Here is a 14,482-nt window from a genome sequence, read left to right as displayed (position 1 = left end):
ACAAAACATCATAGACTTATCGATTATTGATATAAAAGACAAAAAAGTCTGGATAGTGGATTTTGCAGTTCTTGGAGATAGCAGAATAGAAGAGAAAGAACTGGATAAAATCACAAAATACAAACACCTTCAAATAGATGTAGAATGTCTGTGACAAAAGAAAGCAAAGGTAGTACAAATAGTTCAATCTCAGAATATCTGGAGCACCACTTGAACAACATGAACACTATCAGCATTGATAAAATCATCATTAGTCAATTGCAGATGGCAGCTCTACTTAAAATAGCTTAAATTGTGCAATAATACCTGTTACACTATCAGGCAACAACATCTGCCTATTCCAGTTCCTTGGAAGAATTTGACAAGTGGATAAAAATGCCAAATTTGCTCTAAAACTGGCTGACCTCTTGGTCCTTCTGCCCCTCCAAATCTTGCAGATGGATTACAGCTGTTCATGCTTCCCTAGTTCTAAAGATAGTAGCGTATTATATCTGGAATGAGACACATTTTTTGACAAAAAAGAAATACATCTATATAATGAGACATAAAAGCTGGAAGAGTAACACTTGCAATAGTTTTTTTAAAAAAATCTGGGGAGGAGATATAATGTGTTTTGTATAAGCACTGGTTTTTGCAAATATAAAGACTATTGCAAATCATTTAATTGATAGCAATTCTTTGAAATGGAAGTTCTTTTGGTAATGACTTTCATATATTTGTATTCCTAGTGTATTATAATAAATACGTTGTTTTTAATCACCAAATACTTGTGTGTTTTGTCATGTAAAGTTTTTGAAATTGTGTTTTGCTGAATTGACCTGATTATCTTTTTATGTCTTGACTAAATAAGGTAAATCAAGAAAAGGTTTTATGCCTATATACTGTACATGACTTCATTTTTCTTTCCTTTTTGCTGCTTCAATTAACCATAGCTTGCTATTATATGCCAAGTGAGAAACCATTTTTTCTGGATGGAATATATTGAGAAACATGTTCAATAAAAATTTCCTGGCATTTTTTTCCCTGCATCTTTCCCTTAATGGAAAAGGAAAGGTAACATAGAGCTTATAGGCAAAAAGGTTTTGATATACCTTAACTGGGCTCTAGGGCAGTTCAAGTGCTCAGTATATAACTTAGATCAGTCTGGATATTGTCTTAAGTGCGTTGTTTCAGTATCAGGTTTTAAGATGTGAAAATATATTTTATTGCTGAAATAATCTTTGTTTCAGAAAAACCTGTCTCTCCCAAATCAGGAAGCTTGAAAAGTCCTCCGAAAGGGTTTGATACAACTGCTATTAGCAAAAGCTATTACAATGTGGTGAGTGACTTTATGTAAATCTTATTTAGTTTTTGTTTAGGTTTGTACATTGAAATCAAGTGTATTTTTCCAAAGGATATAGACTTGCAGGACCTAGACATATTTAAAACAAAGTCAGTGGTACCTTAAAAACCAGCCATGCCTACGTTGTGACCAGCCAAGAGCCAGGAATTTCATCTCTTATCTATTTTTATAGTCTAGAAGACTTGGCATCCATTTTCATCTTCTGTTTGTTATTCTACAGATCATGTGTGTAAGAACCTACCTTAAAAATTATATAGCCTATTTTTTTAATGTTATAAGCCACCCGGGATTACCTATCTGTGAGTTGCATCATCATCATCATCATGATAATGTTGGAAGGGACCTTGGAAGTCATCTTGTTCAACCCCCTGCTCAGGCAGGAAAGTCTATACCATTTCAGATAAATGGCTGTCCAGTCTCTTCTTAAAAACTTCCAGTGTTGGAGCATTCACAGCTTCTGGAGGCAGGTTGTTCCTCTGATTAATTGTTCTAACTGTCAGGAAATTTCTCCTTAGTTCTAGGATGCTTCTTGTTCTGCCTTCAGGTGCTTTGGAGAATAGCTTGATCCCTTTTTTTGGTGGCAGCCCCTGAGATATTGGAATACCTCTATCATGTCATACCATATCCTTCTCTTCATTAAACTAGACATACCCAATTCCAGCAACCATTCCTTATATGTTTTAGCCTCCAGTCCCCTGATCATCTTTGTTGTTCTTCTCTGTACTCTTTCTAGAGTCTCAACATCTTTTTTACATTGTGGTGACCAAAACTGGATGCAGTATTCCTTGTGTGGCCTTACCAAGGCATTGTAAAGTGGTATTAACACTTCACGTGATCTTGATTCTATCCCTCTATTAATGCAACCTAGCACTGTGTTGGCTTTTTTTGGTAGCTGCAGCACACTGCTGACTCATATTTAAGTGTTTGTGCACTAGGACTCCAAGATCCCTCTCACAGTTGCTACTATTGAGCAAGGTACCACCTATACTATACCTGTGCATGTGGTTTTTCTTGTCTAAATGTAGATCCTTACTTTTTTCACCATTGAATTTCATTTTATGAGAAAGCGCCCTAAGGTTCCTGTGGTTTCAACACCTATCATTTCATCTCTGTTAGTGAGAATTAAATCCAATATGGCTGATCCCCTAGTTCCCTTCTCTACTTTTTGGGAGACAAAATTGTCTGCTAGGTTTGTCAGGAATCTGTTTGATCTTCCACTTGTTGCAGAGTTTGTCTCCCAGTTGATGTCAGGGTAATTAAAGTCCCCCATTACTATTGTGATGTGCTTCCTACATACTTTAGTTAACTGACTAGCAAAAAGTTCATCTATTACCTCTGTTTGGTTGGGTGGCCTATAGTATACACATATGGCAACGTCATTCCCTCCCTTTTATATTGACCCAAATGCATTCCAGACAGTTTTCATCATTGTTGTGCTCTATTTTTGTAGAGATGTAGTTATTTCTTAAATAGAGAACAACTCCAATTCTTTTATTCGGTCTGTTTCTTTTAAATAATTTAAATCCCTCTAGCTGTGTGTTCATTTGTGGATTTCATCCCACCAAGTTTCCGTAATGGCAACATTTGAGACATTTGGGTCCTTTATGACCCTGTGTTTACTTTCTACATACAGTTGCAAGAAAAAGTATGTGAGCCCTTTGGGATTATGTGCAGTTTTGCATGAATTGGCCATAAAATGCGCTCTAAACGTCATGTAAGTCACAACAATAGAAAAACACAGTCTGCTTAAAATAATACTACACAAACATTAGCTGTTGTCATGTTTTAATTGAACATAAGATGGAAACATTCACATTGCAGGGTGGAAAAAGTATGTGAACCCCTAGCCTAATGACTTCTCCAAGAGCTAATTGGAGCCAGGAGTGAGCCAACCTTGACTCCAACCAGTGTGATGATATTGGATGTGTTGCTGACAGCTGTCCTGCCCTTTAAAAACACACACCTGTTTTTGGTTTACTGGTCTCAAGTAGCACTGTCTGTTGTGAACCATGCCTGTGGTTGTTTGGGAAAAACACACAACACTATGTGTGGAGAAAAAAAGGCACAGCACACCAACATCAAAACCTCATCCCCACTATAAAACATGGCGGAGGGAGCATCATGGTTTGGGGCTGCTTTGCTGCCTCAGAGCCTGGACGGATTGTTGTCATTGATGGGAAAATGAATTCCAGAGTTTATCAGGACATTTTTCAGGAAAACGTACAACCATCTGTCTGCCAACTGAAGCTCCGCAGAGGATGGGTGATGCAACAGGACAATGACCCAAAGCATACAAGTAATTCAACAAAACAATGACTTCAACAGAACAGAATACGCCTTCTGGAGTGGCCCAGTCAGAGTCCTGACCTCAACCCGATTGAAATGCTGTGGCATGACTTTAAGAGAGCGATTCACACCAGACATCCCAAGAATATTGCTACATTGAAACAGTTTTGTGCAGAGGAGTGGTCCAAAATTACTCCAGATCGTTGTGCAGGTCTGATCTGCAACTACAGGAAACGTTTGGTTGAGGTTATTGCTGCCAGTTATTAAGTCCAAAGGTTCACATACTTTTTCCACCCTGCACTGTGAATGTTTCCATCTTATGTTCAATTAAAACATGACAACAGCTAATGTTCGTGTAGTATTATTGTAAGCACACTGTGTTTTTCTATTGTTGTGACTTACATGATGTTTAGAGCGCATTTTATGGCCAATTCATGCAAAACTCCACGTAATCCCAAAGGGTTCACATACTTTTTCTTGCAACTGTAACCTGTGTGGTGCCTGGGTTCCCCTATTTTCTTACACTTGTTTGATTAGTGCACTTCGTGTGGCACTCTCTATTAAAACCTTGATTTTGATTGACAGCAAGGTTGATATTTTTGTCCACACACACATCTATGTTTCATGCACTGATAACTATAATTTTTAGATTGCCGGGGACAGGAATGTTCTGTGTCAATTAACTCACTGTCTCTGTTATTCAGTTTAAATATTTCTCCAGAACATCTGTGAATTTATTGCCAAGTAACTCAGTCCCTTTCTTTGATGGATGTAAACTATCTCTTGTACACTTTTTCATTGGACCAACTGGAGACATTGTGACTAATATAACCAAAGCCTTCCCCTTTACACCACTCTTTTAGCCACATGTTGAACACTGCTGATGGTAGGATACAACTATGGATAACTGTTGATACATACCTAATATTACATTTAAATTATCTTAAAAACCGAGCATTGCTAAATTGGTACCATAAGACATACACAGAATTGTGCTACTGTTCTGCCACTTGAATATTCCTCATCATTCCCAAAGCTATTATATAACAGCATTACTATGTCAATACCATTCGCAACAAGTATTTTGCTTCAGTACTATTTTTTGGGGGGGGGGGCTGTGGTGCCAGAGGCTGTCTCCATGCCACCTCTTTGATGTTATTAGGGTAATAGAATGAGCCTACCTTTACAGTTCTATCTATATTTATCTTGCTGGCTCAAAAGATTTTAGAAATTCCTTGAGAACTAAAGGAGCCTTGGTGGAGCAGTGGGCTAATGCCTCCTTAAGTAACACCAGCTGCCTGCAATTAGTGCAGGTTCGCATCCCACCAGGCTCAAGGTTGACTCAGTCTTCCATCCTTCCGAGGTAGGTAAAATGAGGACCCAGATTATTGGGGGCAATAAGCTGACTTTGTAATAATGCCGCTTGGGGGGGGGTGAAAGCCCTAATAAGCAGGCATATACATAGAATGAAGGCTATTGCTAAGCACATTGGTTTGTGCTTAAATTGTAAGCCGCCCTGAGTCTTCGGAGAAGGGCGGGATATAAATGGGATTAAAATAAAAAATAAAAAAAAATAAAAACTAGCAGCAAGTATAATGGATACACTGGAATATTATATTGATTCTAATTTTTCATTTCAGTGTTAGTCACAATCTATGCGCTAGATGGGCTGGTTGATAATCACAAATACCCCCAGATTTCCATTTTCTTATCACAATTTTTTTTCTGCTTTGTCTATAACTCTTGTTTGCATTTCCAGTCTTATTTCAGAAAGTGGCAAAACAATAATAAACTTTGCCATTTTTGCCACCTTTCCAAAATTGGAAAAATTTGCAAGGATGAAGGGTTTATATTTCATCATTCAATCTCCAAGTGTATAATCTTAAAATGGAAAAAAAATGAACAAGATGCTGGTAGGTGTAAATGGATAAAAACAGATGTTATGTATTTAATACTTTAGTCCTTGTGTCTTCTTCATTTGTGATGGTTAGGTTATAATGCCTGTACCACATTTTTGATAGGGGAAAATAATTATCTTGAACATCTGTTGGATCATAGCAAAATCTCACAGCAGCTTTTAGAGTGAGACTATGTAATTGACAAAATAATAAATGAATGCCTTTTGCCATATGACAGACTGTGCATTAAAATCTATAGCAGGTGTTTCAGATCTGTATAGCTGATTTTTTTTTTCCAGAAAACTAAAACTCATCCAGATGTTTTCTTTGATATTTCTTATAGAGCTAAAACAATGGGCGCAGTGGCCAGTGTCCCAGAGGTTAATTGATGGTTTGGGTATACAGTAATTATTTTTCTAGCTTTTTTTGAAACTGGTATAATATCATCTAGGTTAATATTAAATAATCTTGATATAGAGCTACCAAGTTTAATTCTACATTGGATTATTTCAGAAAATAAAATGAACGTACAAGGATTACTATATACTAGCTTATAAATTCTGTATACGCTAGAATTTTTAAAAGATTGCTCTGAGCCGTGGATGGAGACATATATGTAGTATGCATAGAAGCGGGGAAATCATGCACCATTGTTTTCAGCAATAATTCCTAAATATGTGATATGACAAAATTCATCATTAGGAAATATATTATATATTACATGTTTTTGTGAAATAGATCTGGGTTTCGGAATACCTAACAGTGGAAGACTCCTTTAAGAAATTATATTTTAAAGCAATGCTGTACAAGAGGTTTTGCTTTAGGGAAATAGCTAGACTTTGTGTGAATGAACTTTTGATGTACTTTATTTTTTCCTGTACTTTCTGACTGGATTCCTCACATGGGATTCTCTGTGCGTTTCATTTAAAATCCACATTGTAAAAGCTTACCATCTCTGTGAAAGCAATCCACATTTTGTACTTAATTTCATGAATTGGTGATGGGGTTTTCAGAATCAGGTTGGAATATTGTGGGGTCTTGTAGCAGTCAGAATGCAAAAAAACAGGAAAGAGGAGAAAGGTGATTATTAAAATAGAAACATGATGGGGACCTCAGAAATTACCAAGTGCGGCCATGTAAAATGTGCTGTACTAATGTATTTGCAGTTTTACTGCTGCAATTATAGTGCACATTTTTTTTCTGCATTAGTGATAAATATGGCATCTGTGTAAAAGAGAGAGTGTAAAAAGTAAACATGTATTACTTTTTGAAGAAAATACGTTTGTATGAACCCTAAAATTAAAACAGGCTTTTAAAGCAGTTTTTTATGAATGTTGGAAATGTAAGATGATTCAAAGAATTGAGTCCTTTTTTTCAGAATGCACTTTGCTTTGATTAAATTGTTATTGTCTTTGTTAATTCATATTCAGTGTTAAGTTGTTTTATTTATATAATCTTTGTTCAATTTAGAGAGGATAACTGTGTTTATTTTAACTTCAGAAATAATTTATCAACCCCTAAAATAGATAGTTGAATGGAAAACATTTAAATTAAATGCATTTTTATGATTATTGTCTTTAAATAGCAATTTGATCTGTGCAATTAAAACACACAACAGAATGTATTGGTAGCATTTGATAATCTTTCTAGTATTTGAAAACCTGGCTGAATGAGTTGCTTGGTGGATCCTTATTTTAGACTCTCCTTCCCACAACTTAAGTCAATTATTACCTAATTTCTTCTTAGATTGGAAAATGGTTTGCTGATTTTCTGTTGTTTAGCCTAAATTCCTTTCAGTAATCTGCTGATTGTATGCTATTGCATTTTACTTTCCAAAATTTAAATGGACTAATCTTTCTAATTTTGTAGTTTTCAAATCTTTTTTGTACTGTACTTTGAAACTGCTGTTTTCATAGTTTATAAGTTCTTTGTAACATCTGTCATTCCTAGTGCTTAGTGCAGAATGGAGACATTTTAATCTTTGGGGCAGGAGTCAAGTTACCAACAAAAGAATGAACTCAGAAATAGTCTCCCTTCCTCCTCCCCTTTTCAAGTGAATAGGCCTATTCAAGGCCCCCAAGCTGAGCTCAGGAACACTAATGAAAGAATCTACAAATTCTCAGTTTTAAATAGCCTATCCCTTGTTTCATCAGGCTTTTATTCAAGCATGAATAACTGTTTTATATACCAAGCAGGCTATAAATTGGCTGCATTGTATAATAACTGAAGATTGTAAGATTCCTGGGAGACTGATCCAGTTTGACTGATTTTTTTCTTAATGTTTCTTAATTGTAACATTCTGATTTAAAGCTTTATGTGTTGTAGGTGCTACAGAATATTCTGGAAACAGAAAATGAATATGCTAAGGAATTACAGATGATGCTTTCTAGCTATCTACGACCCTTGCAAACTAGTGAAAAGTAAGTGCATTTGGCCATAAAAAATGTTAGAGTTAGTTGGGAGATCCAGAGCCAGTGTAGGACGTGGTTAGTACCGTAGTTGTAAACTTACAACCACAATTGAGACCAAAATTTCCATCACTAAGCGATGCAGTCATAAAGCAGGACTGACTTATGATAGCAATCTTGGCACTCCCCATTGCAATAATTAACTGAGAATTATGGGTTGTGAAGTGAATGAGAGCAGTTTGTTAGAAAAGTGCCAGTCAGAAAGACACACAGAAATTATATATTGCCATTCTTTAAAAAATGATCACTTATCACTACTGTTTTTAGATGGCATTACCCTATACAGTATATTGAACTAGTTTATTCATAAGAGTCAGTTGTATTGCCTCCTTCTGTCTTGACTCTTATCAAAGTCTGCTCTGGATACTACTTGCTTTCTAATTTCTTCAGGTATTGCACACCTTCAACTGCAGTTCTGTCAACACTGCTTACATGTTCACATATGGATTATTTTATGGTGGAAGAGAGCAGCCAATTTCCTAAATGAAAGGAGAAAATGTCTTAGATAGAATATGTGGTCAGTGCAAATTGTTCTATTGTATTATTTTGGGCAAAAGTGTAGAAGGAATGGTAGAAGCTGGGGGCAGAGTAAAAAAGGGATTAGCCTAGAATCCCTATGTAGCCACAAATAAGTCCAACACCCCCCTTGATTGTCCTTGACCCTTATCTAACTGTAACCAAGTGCTGATCATAGTTGAGAAGATTCATGTATATAGGCTTTTAGCATTAAATCAGTTTAATTGAACCAACCATGTGAGGACTTGGTCTTTTGGGGCTGACAAAAAGGCAGGATTGACAAGTAAACAAGACAATTCCCTGAAGACAAGATTAATCTGAAAGATTTTGCTTTTTTTTTAAAGAAGTATTTTGTTTTAATGTTCTTATTTACTTGGTTACAGATTAAATTCTGCAGATACTTCATATTTAATGGGAAACCTAGAAGAAATTAGTTCTTTTCAACAAATGCTTGCACAGTCTTTAGAAGAATGCACTAAGTAAGTAGTGGGGGTATTTTATTTTATTCTTTTATATTGGGTTTTATTATTTGTAAGCTGCCCAGAATCATTGTGGCCAAATAAATCTTCTAAATAAAATAAATCTTTATATGTCAAAAATGAAACTTAACAGCTCTGAAGTAGACCAAGTCAGGAAACAGGTTCTACAAGAACTTATACCGAGTGAATCAAGGCAGAGCAGTCTTGAGCTTATTCCTCACTTTTTTCTCTTCTCTCTAATGGCTGATGAACACTTAATGTAAGGCCATTTTTGTTCTCCTATATAAAACTTGCTTTTAATTTTTTTATATGAAATTCAAATTAAATTTTATTATGGCCTGAGAACACTGCTTAGAAACATACAGGCAAATAGAATGTCAGAGTAGCTCTATAACATTGCATTTTCTGTGTTGTCATTAACTTTTAAAATTATTTTTATTTTACTTCCAATAACAGCATAAATCAAGGTTCATCCATACTTTCATAGATCACAAAGATAATTAAAATTACAGGTATTAATGTAATAATATAATATTTTCAGATTTGATAAATATGCAATTGACCACTTTTTTAAGATGAGCAATTAACCATACTGTTAACGATTTTCAATTGTTAAATTATTGAGGAACTTGCACTGTTGAATATTTTATTTATTTATAGCATTTCCACCCAACTTGGAGAATGTGACTTTAGGAGCAGACAAAAAAACCAATAACAAAAATGCCAAAAACAAAATTTCAATACTAGTTAAAAACCTGTTAATTAGGTAATCAGGACGCAAAATTTATTCAGTGTCCCCAGATGAGAACTTTTTTCACGGTGATGCAAACGTGGAAGAAGGAGCCATGTTTTCACTGTGTTTTAAAGGCCTGCAGGGTTGGAGCCAGCCATAAATTGAGGAGAGGAGGGGATTGTTTGGGAGCGTAGGTACCACCATAAAAAAGGCATGTGTCTAGGTCCCATAAAATGATAGTTTCAAAATTGGTCCAAAACTGTGTTTTATCTGTTGGAGTATGAAAGAATCACAGATATAGTGGAAAAAAGTCATCCTGAAGATCACTTGGTTCTGTGTTATGTAGGGTTTTATAATTTCACTGGAAGCCAGTGCCACTTGTGGAATAATGGTGCTACCTAGGCATGCTGAAAAATAGTCATAACTACTACTATGCTGCTGCATTCTGGACCAATTGTAGCTTTCAGATGATCTTCAAAGGCATCCCCTAAATCAGGCATGTCAAACTTGTGACATCACGTGATGTCACGTGACATCGTGTGACGTATCATGATTTTTCCCCCATTGCCGGCAATGGGGTGGGCACGGTTTCAGCGTGACACATCTGTCCCACGCGTCAGTAGTTTAACATGCCTGCCCTAAATTATTAATTTAGCTGCTAAATATAAAAATATAGTATGGTTCCTTATTATGAAAGTTAGCATTAATTCCCTTGAAAATATATAATTCCATTTCAGGAGCACATTCTTTTTGTTGTTGTTGTTTAATCTTACTTCTTAATTATTTCAGTATTTTCTTCTCCCCAAAAGCACCATTTTTTCACATGTGCTCATCACAGACGAAAAAGGTTTCCTTCTAGTGACAACCTTACCAACATTTTGTTGGGTAGTTGTGAGATATTTGTTCTATTCTTACTGAAGTTGTGTACCAATTCTGTACTGTTATTCCACTGCAACTATTTCCATATAAATAGTTGCAGTGGAATAACAATATGTCCCAAATGTGCTGCTTTATGATGTAATCTTAAAAATGAAACCTCCAGACCTGTTTTATCTAGGGCTGTTATTAAGCATGACTGTTTCTGTAAACTTAAACAGTCTTTATTGAAACCTTTTTTAACCACAGAATACAAAATCCCCCAGCATTTCAAGAGTACCATTTCAGATTGAATAAGTGGCTGTACACTACTTTCACAATTATTCATGCAGGTATACTCACTAGATAGCAAGTGAGCCAGGTTCACATTTTGCATTTTATTTTATTATTTATTTATTTCATTTTTTATTATTTAAAACATATACAGTAGCCATTCATCTTGCAACCAACTCTTCATTTTTTGTTAATATGCCTTTAAATAATTTGGGATTGAGATACTTTTGGCATTGCAGATAAATCACTAAGATGGCTCTGGTGAGGACTTTCAGCATATGTCAAGAACTGTGGAGTCCTCATGGGCCTTTGTAGTGCTGACACCTTCACTCTGAAATATTCTCTTTCTTGAAATCTGGAAACCATCTATGATTACTTCCTTTCAGAAGCTAATGGAGACCCGGCTTCACTTTAAGAATGGCTTTATTTTTCTTTCCCCCTTTTTGTACTTGTTAAAATGATTGTCAGCTTGAACTGAATTGAATTATACCCAATAGTAATTAGTGTAAAATATAACATTAATGTTTACTCTATTTTAATTGTTGATTGAAAATAATATTTCATAAAGTGATAGGCAGCTATATTAAATAATAATTTATAAAACTCCATACAAATAAGAATATTTATATGACTTTTGAGATCAGTGTCATTGGTATCCTGATAAATTTGAAGGCATTGGGTCTTAGATAATTTTAAAAAGGTACATTGATGCTCTTTTATTTCAGGTTGCCTGAAACCCAGCAGAAGGTTGGGGGTTGCTTTCTAAATCTCATGCCACAAATGAAAAATTTATACCTTATGTATTGTGCCAATCATCCATCAGCAGTAACTATTCTTACAGAACACAGGTATGTGCACCTAGAAATGATACAAATAAGGAAGAGTTTACTGTATACACTTACCGGTATGTTTTGCTTCTTTTTCTCAGTTTCATAAATAATGTTGGCAATAAATATAAGCCTTTTGCCTTGGTATTTTCATTTGGTTGTGGAAATGCATTTGAAAAGTTTTAAGTCATACATAACATGGAAATAGCAATGTTTTTGTGCTGGACTTGAAAATAAATAAAATTTCTTTAAAATATGTAGCTTGAGATTCTCTTCAATAAAAGTTTGCATCATCATTATCATCATCATCATCATTATAATTTGAATGTTCAGTTGACTGTGGTTCATGTCTAATGAATAAAAGATAATAAAGTTAGAAGGGACCTTGGAGGTCATCTAATCCAACCCCCTGCTCAAGCAGGAAATCCTATACCCCTTGCTCAAGCAGGAAATCCTATACCTTTTCCTATACCTCTCCAGTCTCTTCTTAAAAACTTCCAGTGTTGGAGCATTCACACGTTCTGGAGGCAGGTTTTTCCACTGATTAATTGTTCTAACTGTCAGGAAATTCCTCCTTAGTTCTAGGTTGCTTCTCTCTTTGGTTAGTTTCCATCCATTGCTTCTTGTCCTGCCTTCAGGTGCTTTGGAGAATAGCTTGACTCCCTCTTCTTTGTGGCAGCCCCTGAGATATTGGAACACTGCTATCATGTCATCCCTCATCCTTCTCTTCATTAAATTAGACATACCCAATTCCATCATCCGTTTCTTATATTTTTAGCCTCCAGTCCCCTTATCATCTTTATTGCTGGATCTTATCAAAGATTTCTCTAGTCCAGTATATCAATATATAGAGTCATAAAAAATGAATAGTGCTGGTATTAAACTTTAAAATCCTGAATGGTTTGGGACTGAGTTAATTTGTATATTCTTTACACCAATGTAAATTAGGTCATGCAAATCCTTTGAAAGGTGCTTCATAAGGCAGAATGTACGCAAAGTGCCTCTCTTTGAATAGTTGAAACAGCTGCATCCTTCTCATACAATTGGTTCAAAAGGCTGTTCTTGGTTATTTCTCCGTATGGGCATCTGCACACCAAGGCTGTTTAATGATTCGGAAAAAACTGCTTTATATATGCTTTTACAGATTGTCTTTTTAAAAAAAATGGTTTGGATAGTTATAATGTAATCTAAAAGAAGCTTTGCTTATGGACTCATCATGTGATAATTCAGCAAGTGGATATAAGAGATAGTGGTTTCTTTCCTGTTTTTGAAACCAAGCATTAAAAGTTTTTTTTCCCATTCTATTTTAAAAGTTTAGGTTAGAAGTTTTATTGTTTTTGGACAATTTATGAACCATTCTAGTTATGATCTACAAGAGAGGAGGGTTTTTTTGAGACAATAGGCATTTTTAGAGGCCCAGTTTGTTAACCATGTGAGAAAAGGACTTCTCCAAAGTTACCAACAATGGATTTTTTTTCTTTAAAGAGTTTTTTTAAGATCACATTCTATTTTTAGCCTTTTAAATTAAATTAATGTTTCATTTGGTTTTTATGGTTTTCTCCCTATGTCTTTTAAAACATTTAATGCAATATTTTGATAGCTTTTAGGTATGGTAGAGATCTAATAAATACATGATAGAAAATCTGTTTTTAGATCTTATACTAGAACGGCTGGTTAAAGTAACATTTGAGTTTGGGCATGTCTTTGCATTTAATATTATTACCTTAATTTTTAATGTTATATTTTATATGTTCCCTTGGAAAAATACTGTAATTTTGAGAGATGATTTATAAATAATTAATACAAAGAAATGACTGTGAGGAACACTGCAGTTCAGAGGCTGAATGGCACAGGATGCCAAGTATTTTAGAAAGGAAAGCAGGATTATTGCTTTAAAGCCTTTTTGTGCACTTTCTGGAAGACTCTAGTTGGCCACTATTAAAAGCTGCATGGGAGCTTGTTGGGACTTTTGGTCTGATCCAGTGCAACGGTTTTTATTCTTCTTGCTGTTACATATTTCTAAAAAGCATTGTCAAGTTACTAAATGGAGAGATTGCTCAGCAGCATGCTGTTATTGCAAGTGGGGCTAAGCCTTTATATTAGATAACAGTTGATTGTTGGGGAAAAAATGCTAGTATTGCGTATACCAAGGTAGTTCTGAAGTTTGTGGAAAAAAATACTTTTTCTACAGATTCCCTGCTAGTAGTATTTATGGTAGCATTATCATTGTTATCAAAAGTATGTGTGTAAAGAGTTGTTTTAATGTGACTGTGCTGTGAATTTAAGAGTTAGTAGCAAGTAGCTGAACTTATTTTAACAGCCATTAAAAAATTAGAATTTTGCCTGGTGGCCATTCTAGAATTCAGAATGATATCCTGAATAAAAGGGACTTTATAATTGATAAAGCATAATATAATACAAATAGGTTTGGCCGGGAAGGATTTGTGCCCAGATTTTTCTAATAAAAGCATTTCCACGCAGCAATCCCAACATGACACCTGTTTTATTTTTCATTTAAGGGATTCTGTTCTTTATATTATAAAGGGCTGTCATCAAGCCAGCCAGTTTAAATGTCTGAGATGAATTGGTTGCCTATGAAAGCACTCTTAATAGAATACATTCTGAAGAAAAGTGTGTATTTTCAAAAAAATTATGCTATGATTTCATTGTAATATGCTTCGTGGGGAAACTTGGGTATGAAAGCTGGTATATAAATAAATGGCATTATTTTAATTATTATGGTTGCTAGGAGTAAAACATTTGATGGCATATAATTGATCAAAA

At 35.1% G+C, this 14,482-nt stretch overlaps 1 protein-coding gene across 8 annotated transcripts in view; it reads left to right on the top strand.

Annotated features, from left to right (window-relative positions):
• Positions 1–14,482, top strand: part of ARHGEF7 (Rho guanine nucleotide exchange factor 7) — a gene marked incomplete at its 3' end in the record, with an annotated part of 101,700 nt that overhangs the window by 40,628 nt on the left and 46,590 nt on the right. For all 8 annotated transcript variants that reach the window (XR_014492586.1, XM_083363114.1, XM_083363110.1 and 5 more), the window contains 4 exons: positions 1,230–1,318; positions 7,852–7,946; positions 8,894–8,989; positions 11,597–11,719. Coding sequence is in view for 7 of the 8 variants with exons in the window: in XM_083363114.1 (XP_083219240.1) it covers positions 1,230–1,318; positions 7,852–7,946; positions 8,894–8,989; positions 11,597–11,719 (403 nt within the window). The remainder of the gene's footprint in view (positions 1–1,229; positions 1,319–7,851; positions 7,947–8,893; positions 8,990–11,596; positions 11,720–14,482) is intronic.

Source organism: Vipera ursinii, assembly GCF_947247035.1.
Source record: "Vipera ursinii genome assembly, chromosome: 4".
NCBI lineage: Eukaryota > Metazoa > Chordata > Lepidosauria > Squamata > Viperidae > Vipera > Vipera ursinii.
The sequence above is the reverse complement of the archived record's forward strand: the minus strand, read 5'-3'. Positions and strand labels throughout refer to the sequence as shown.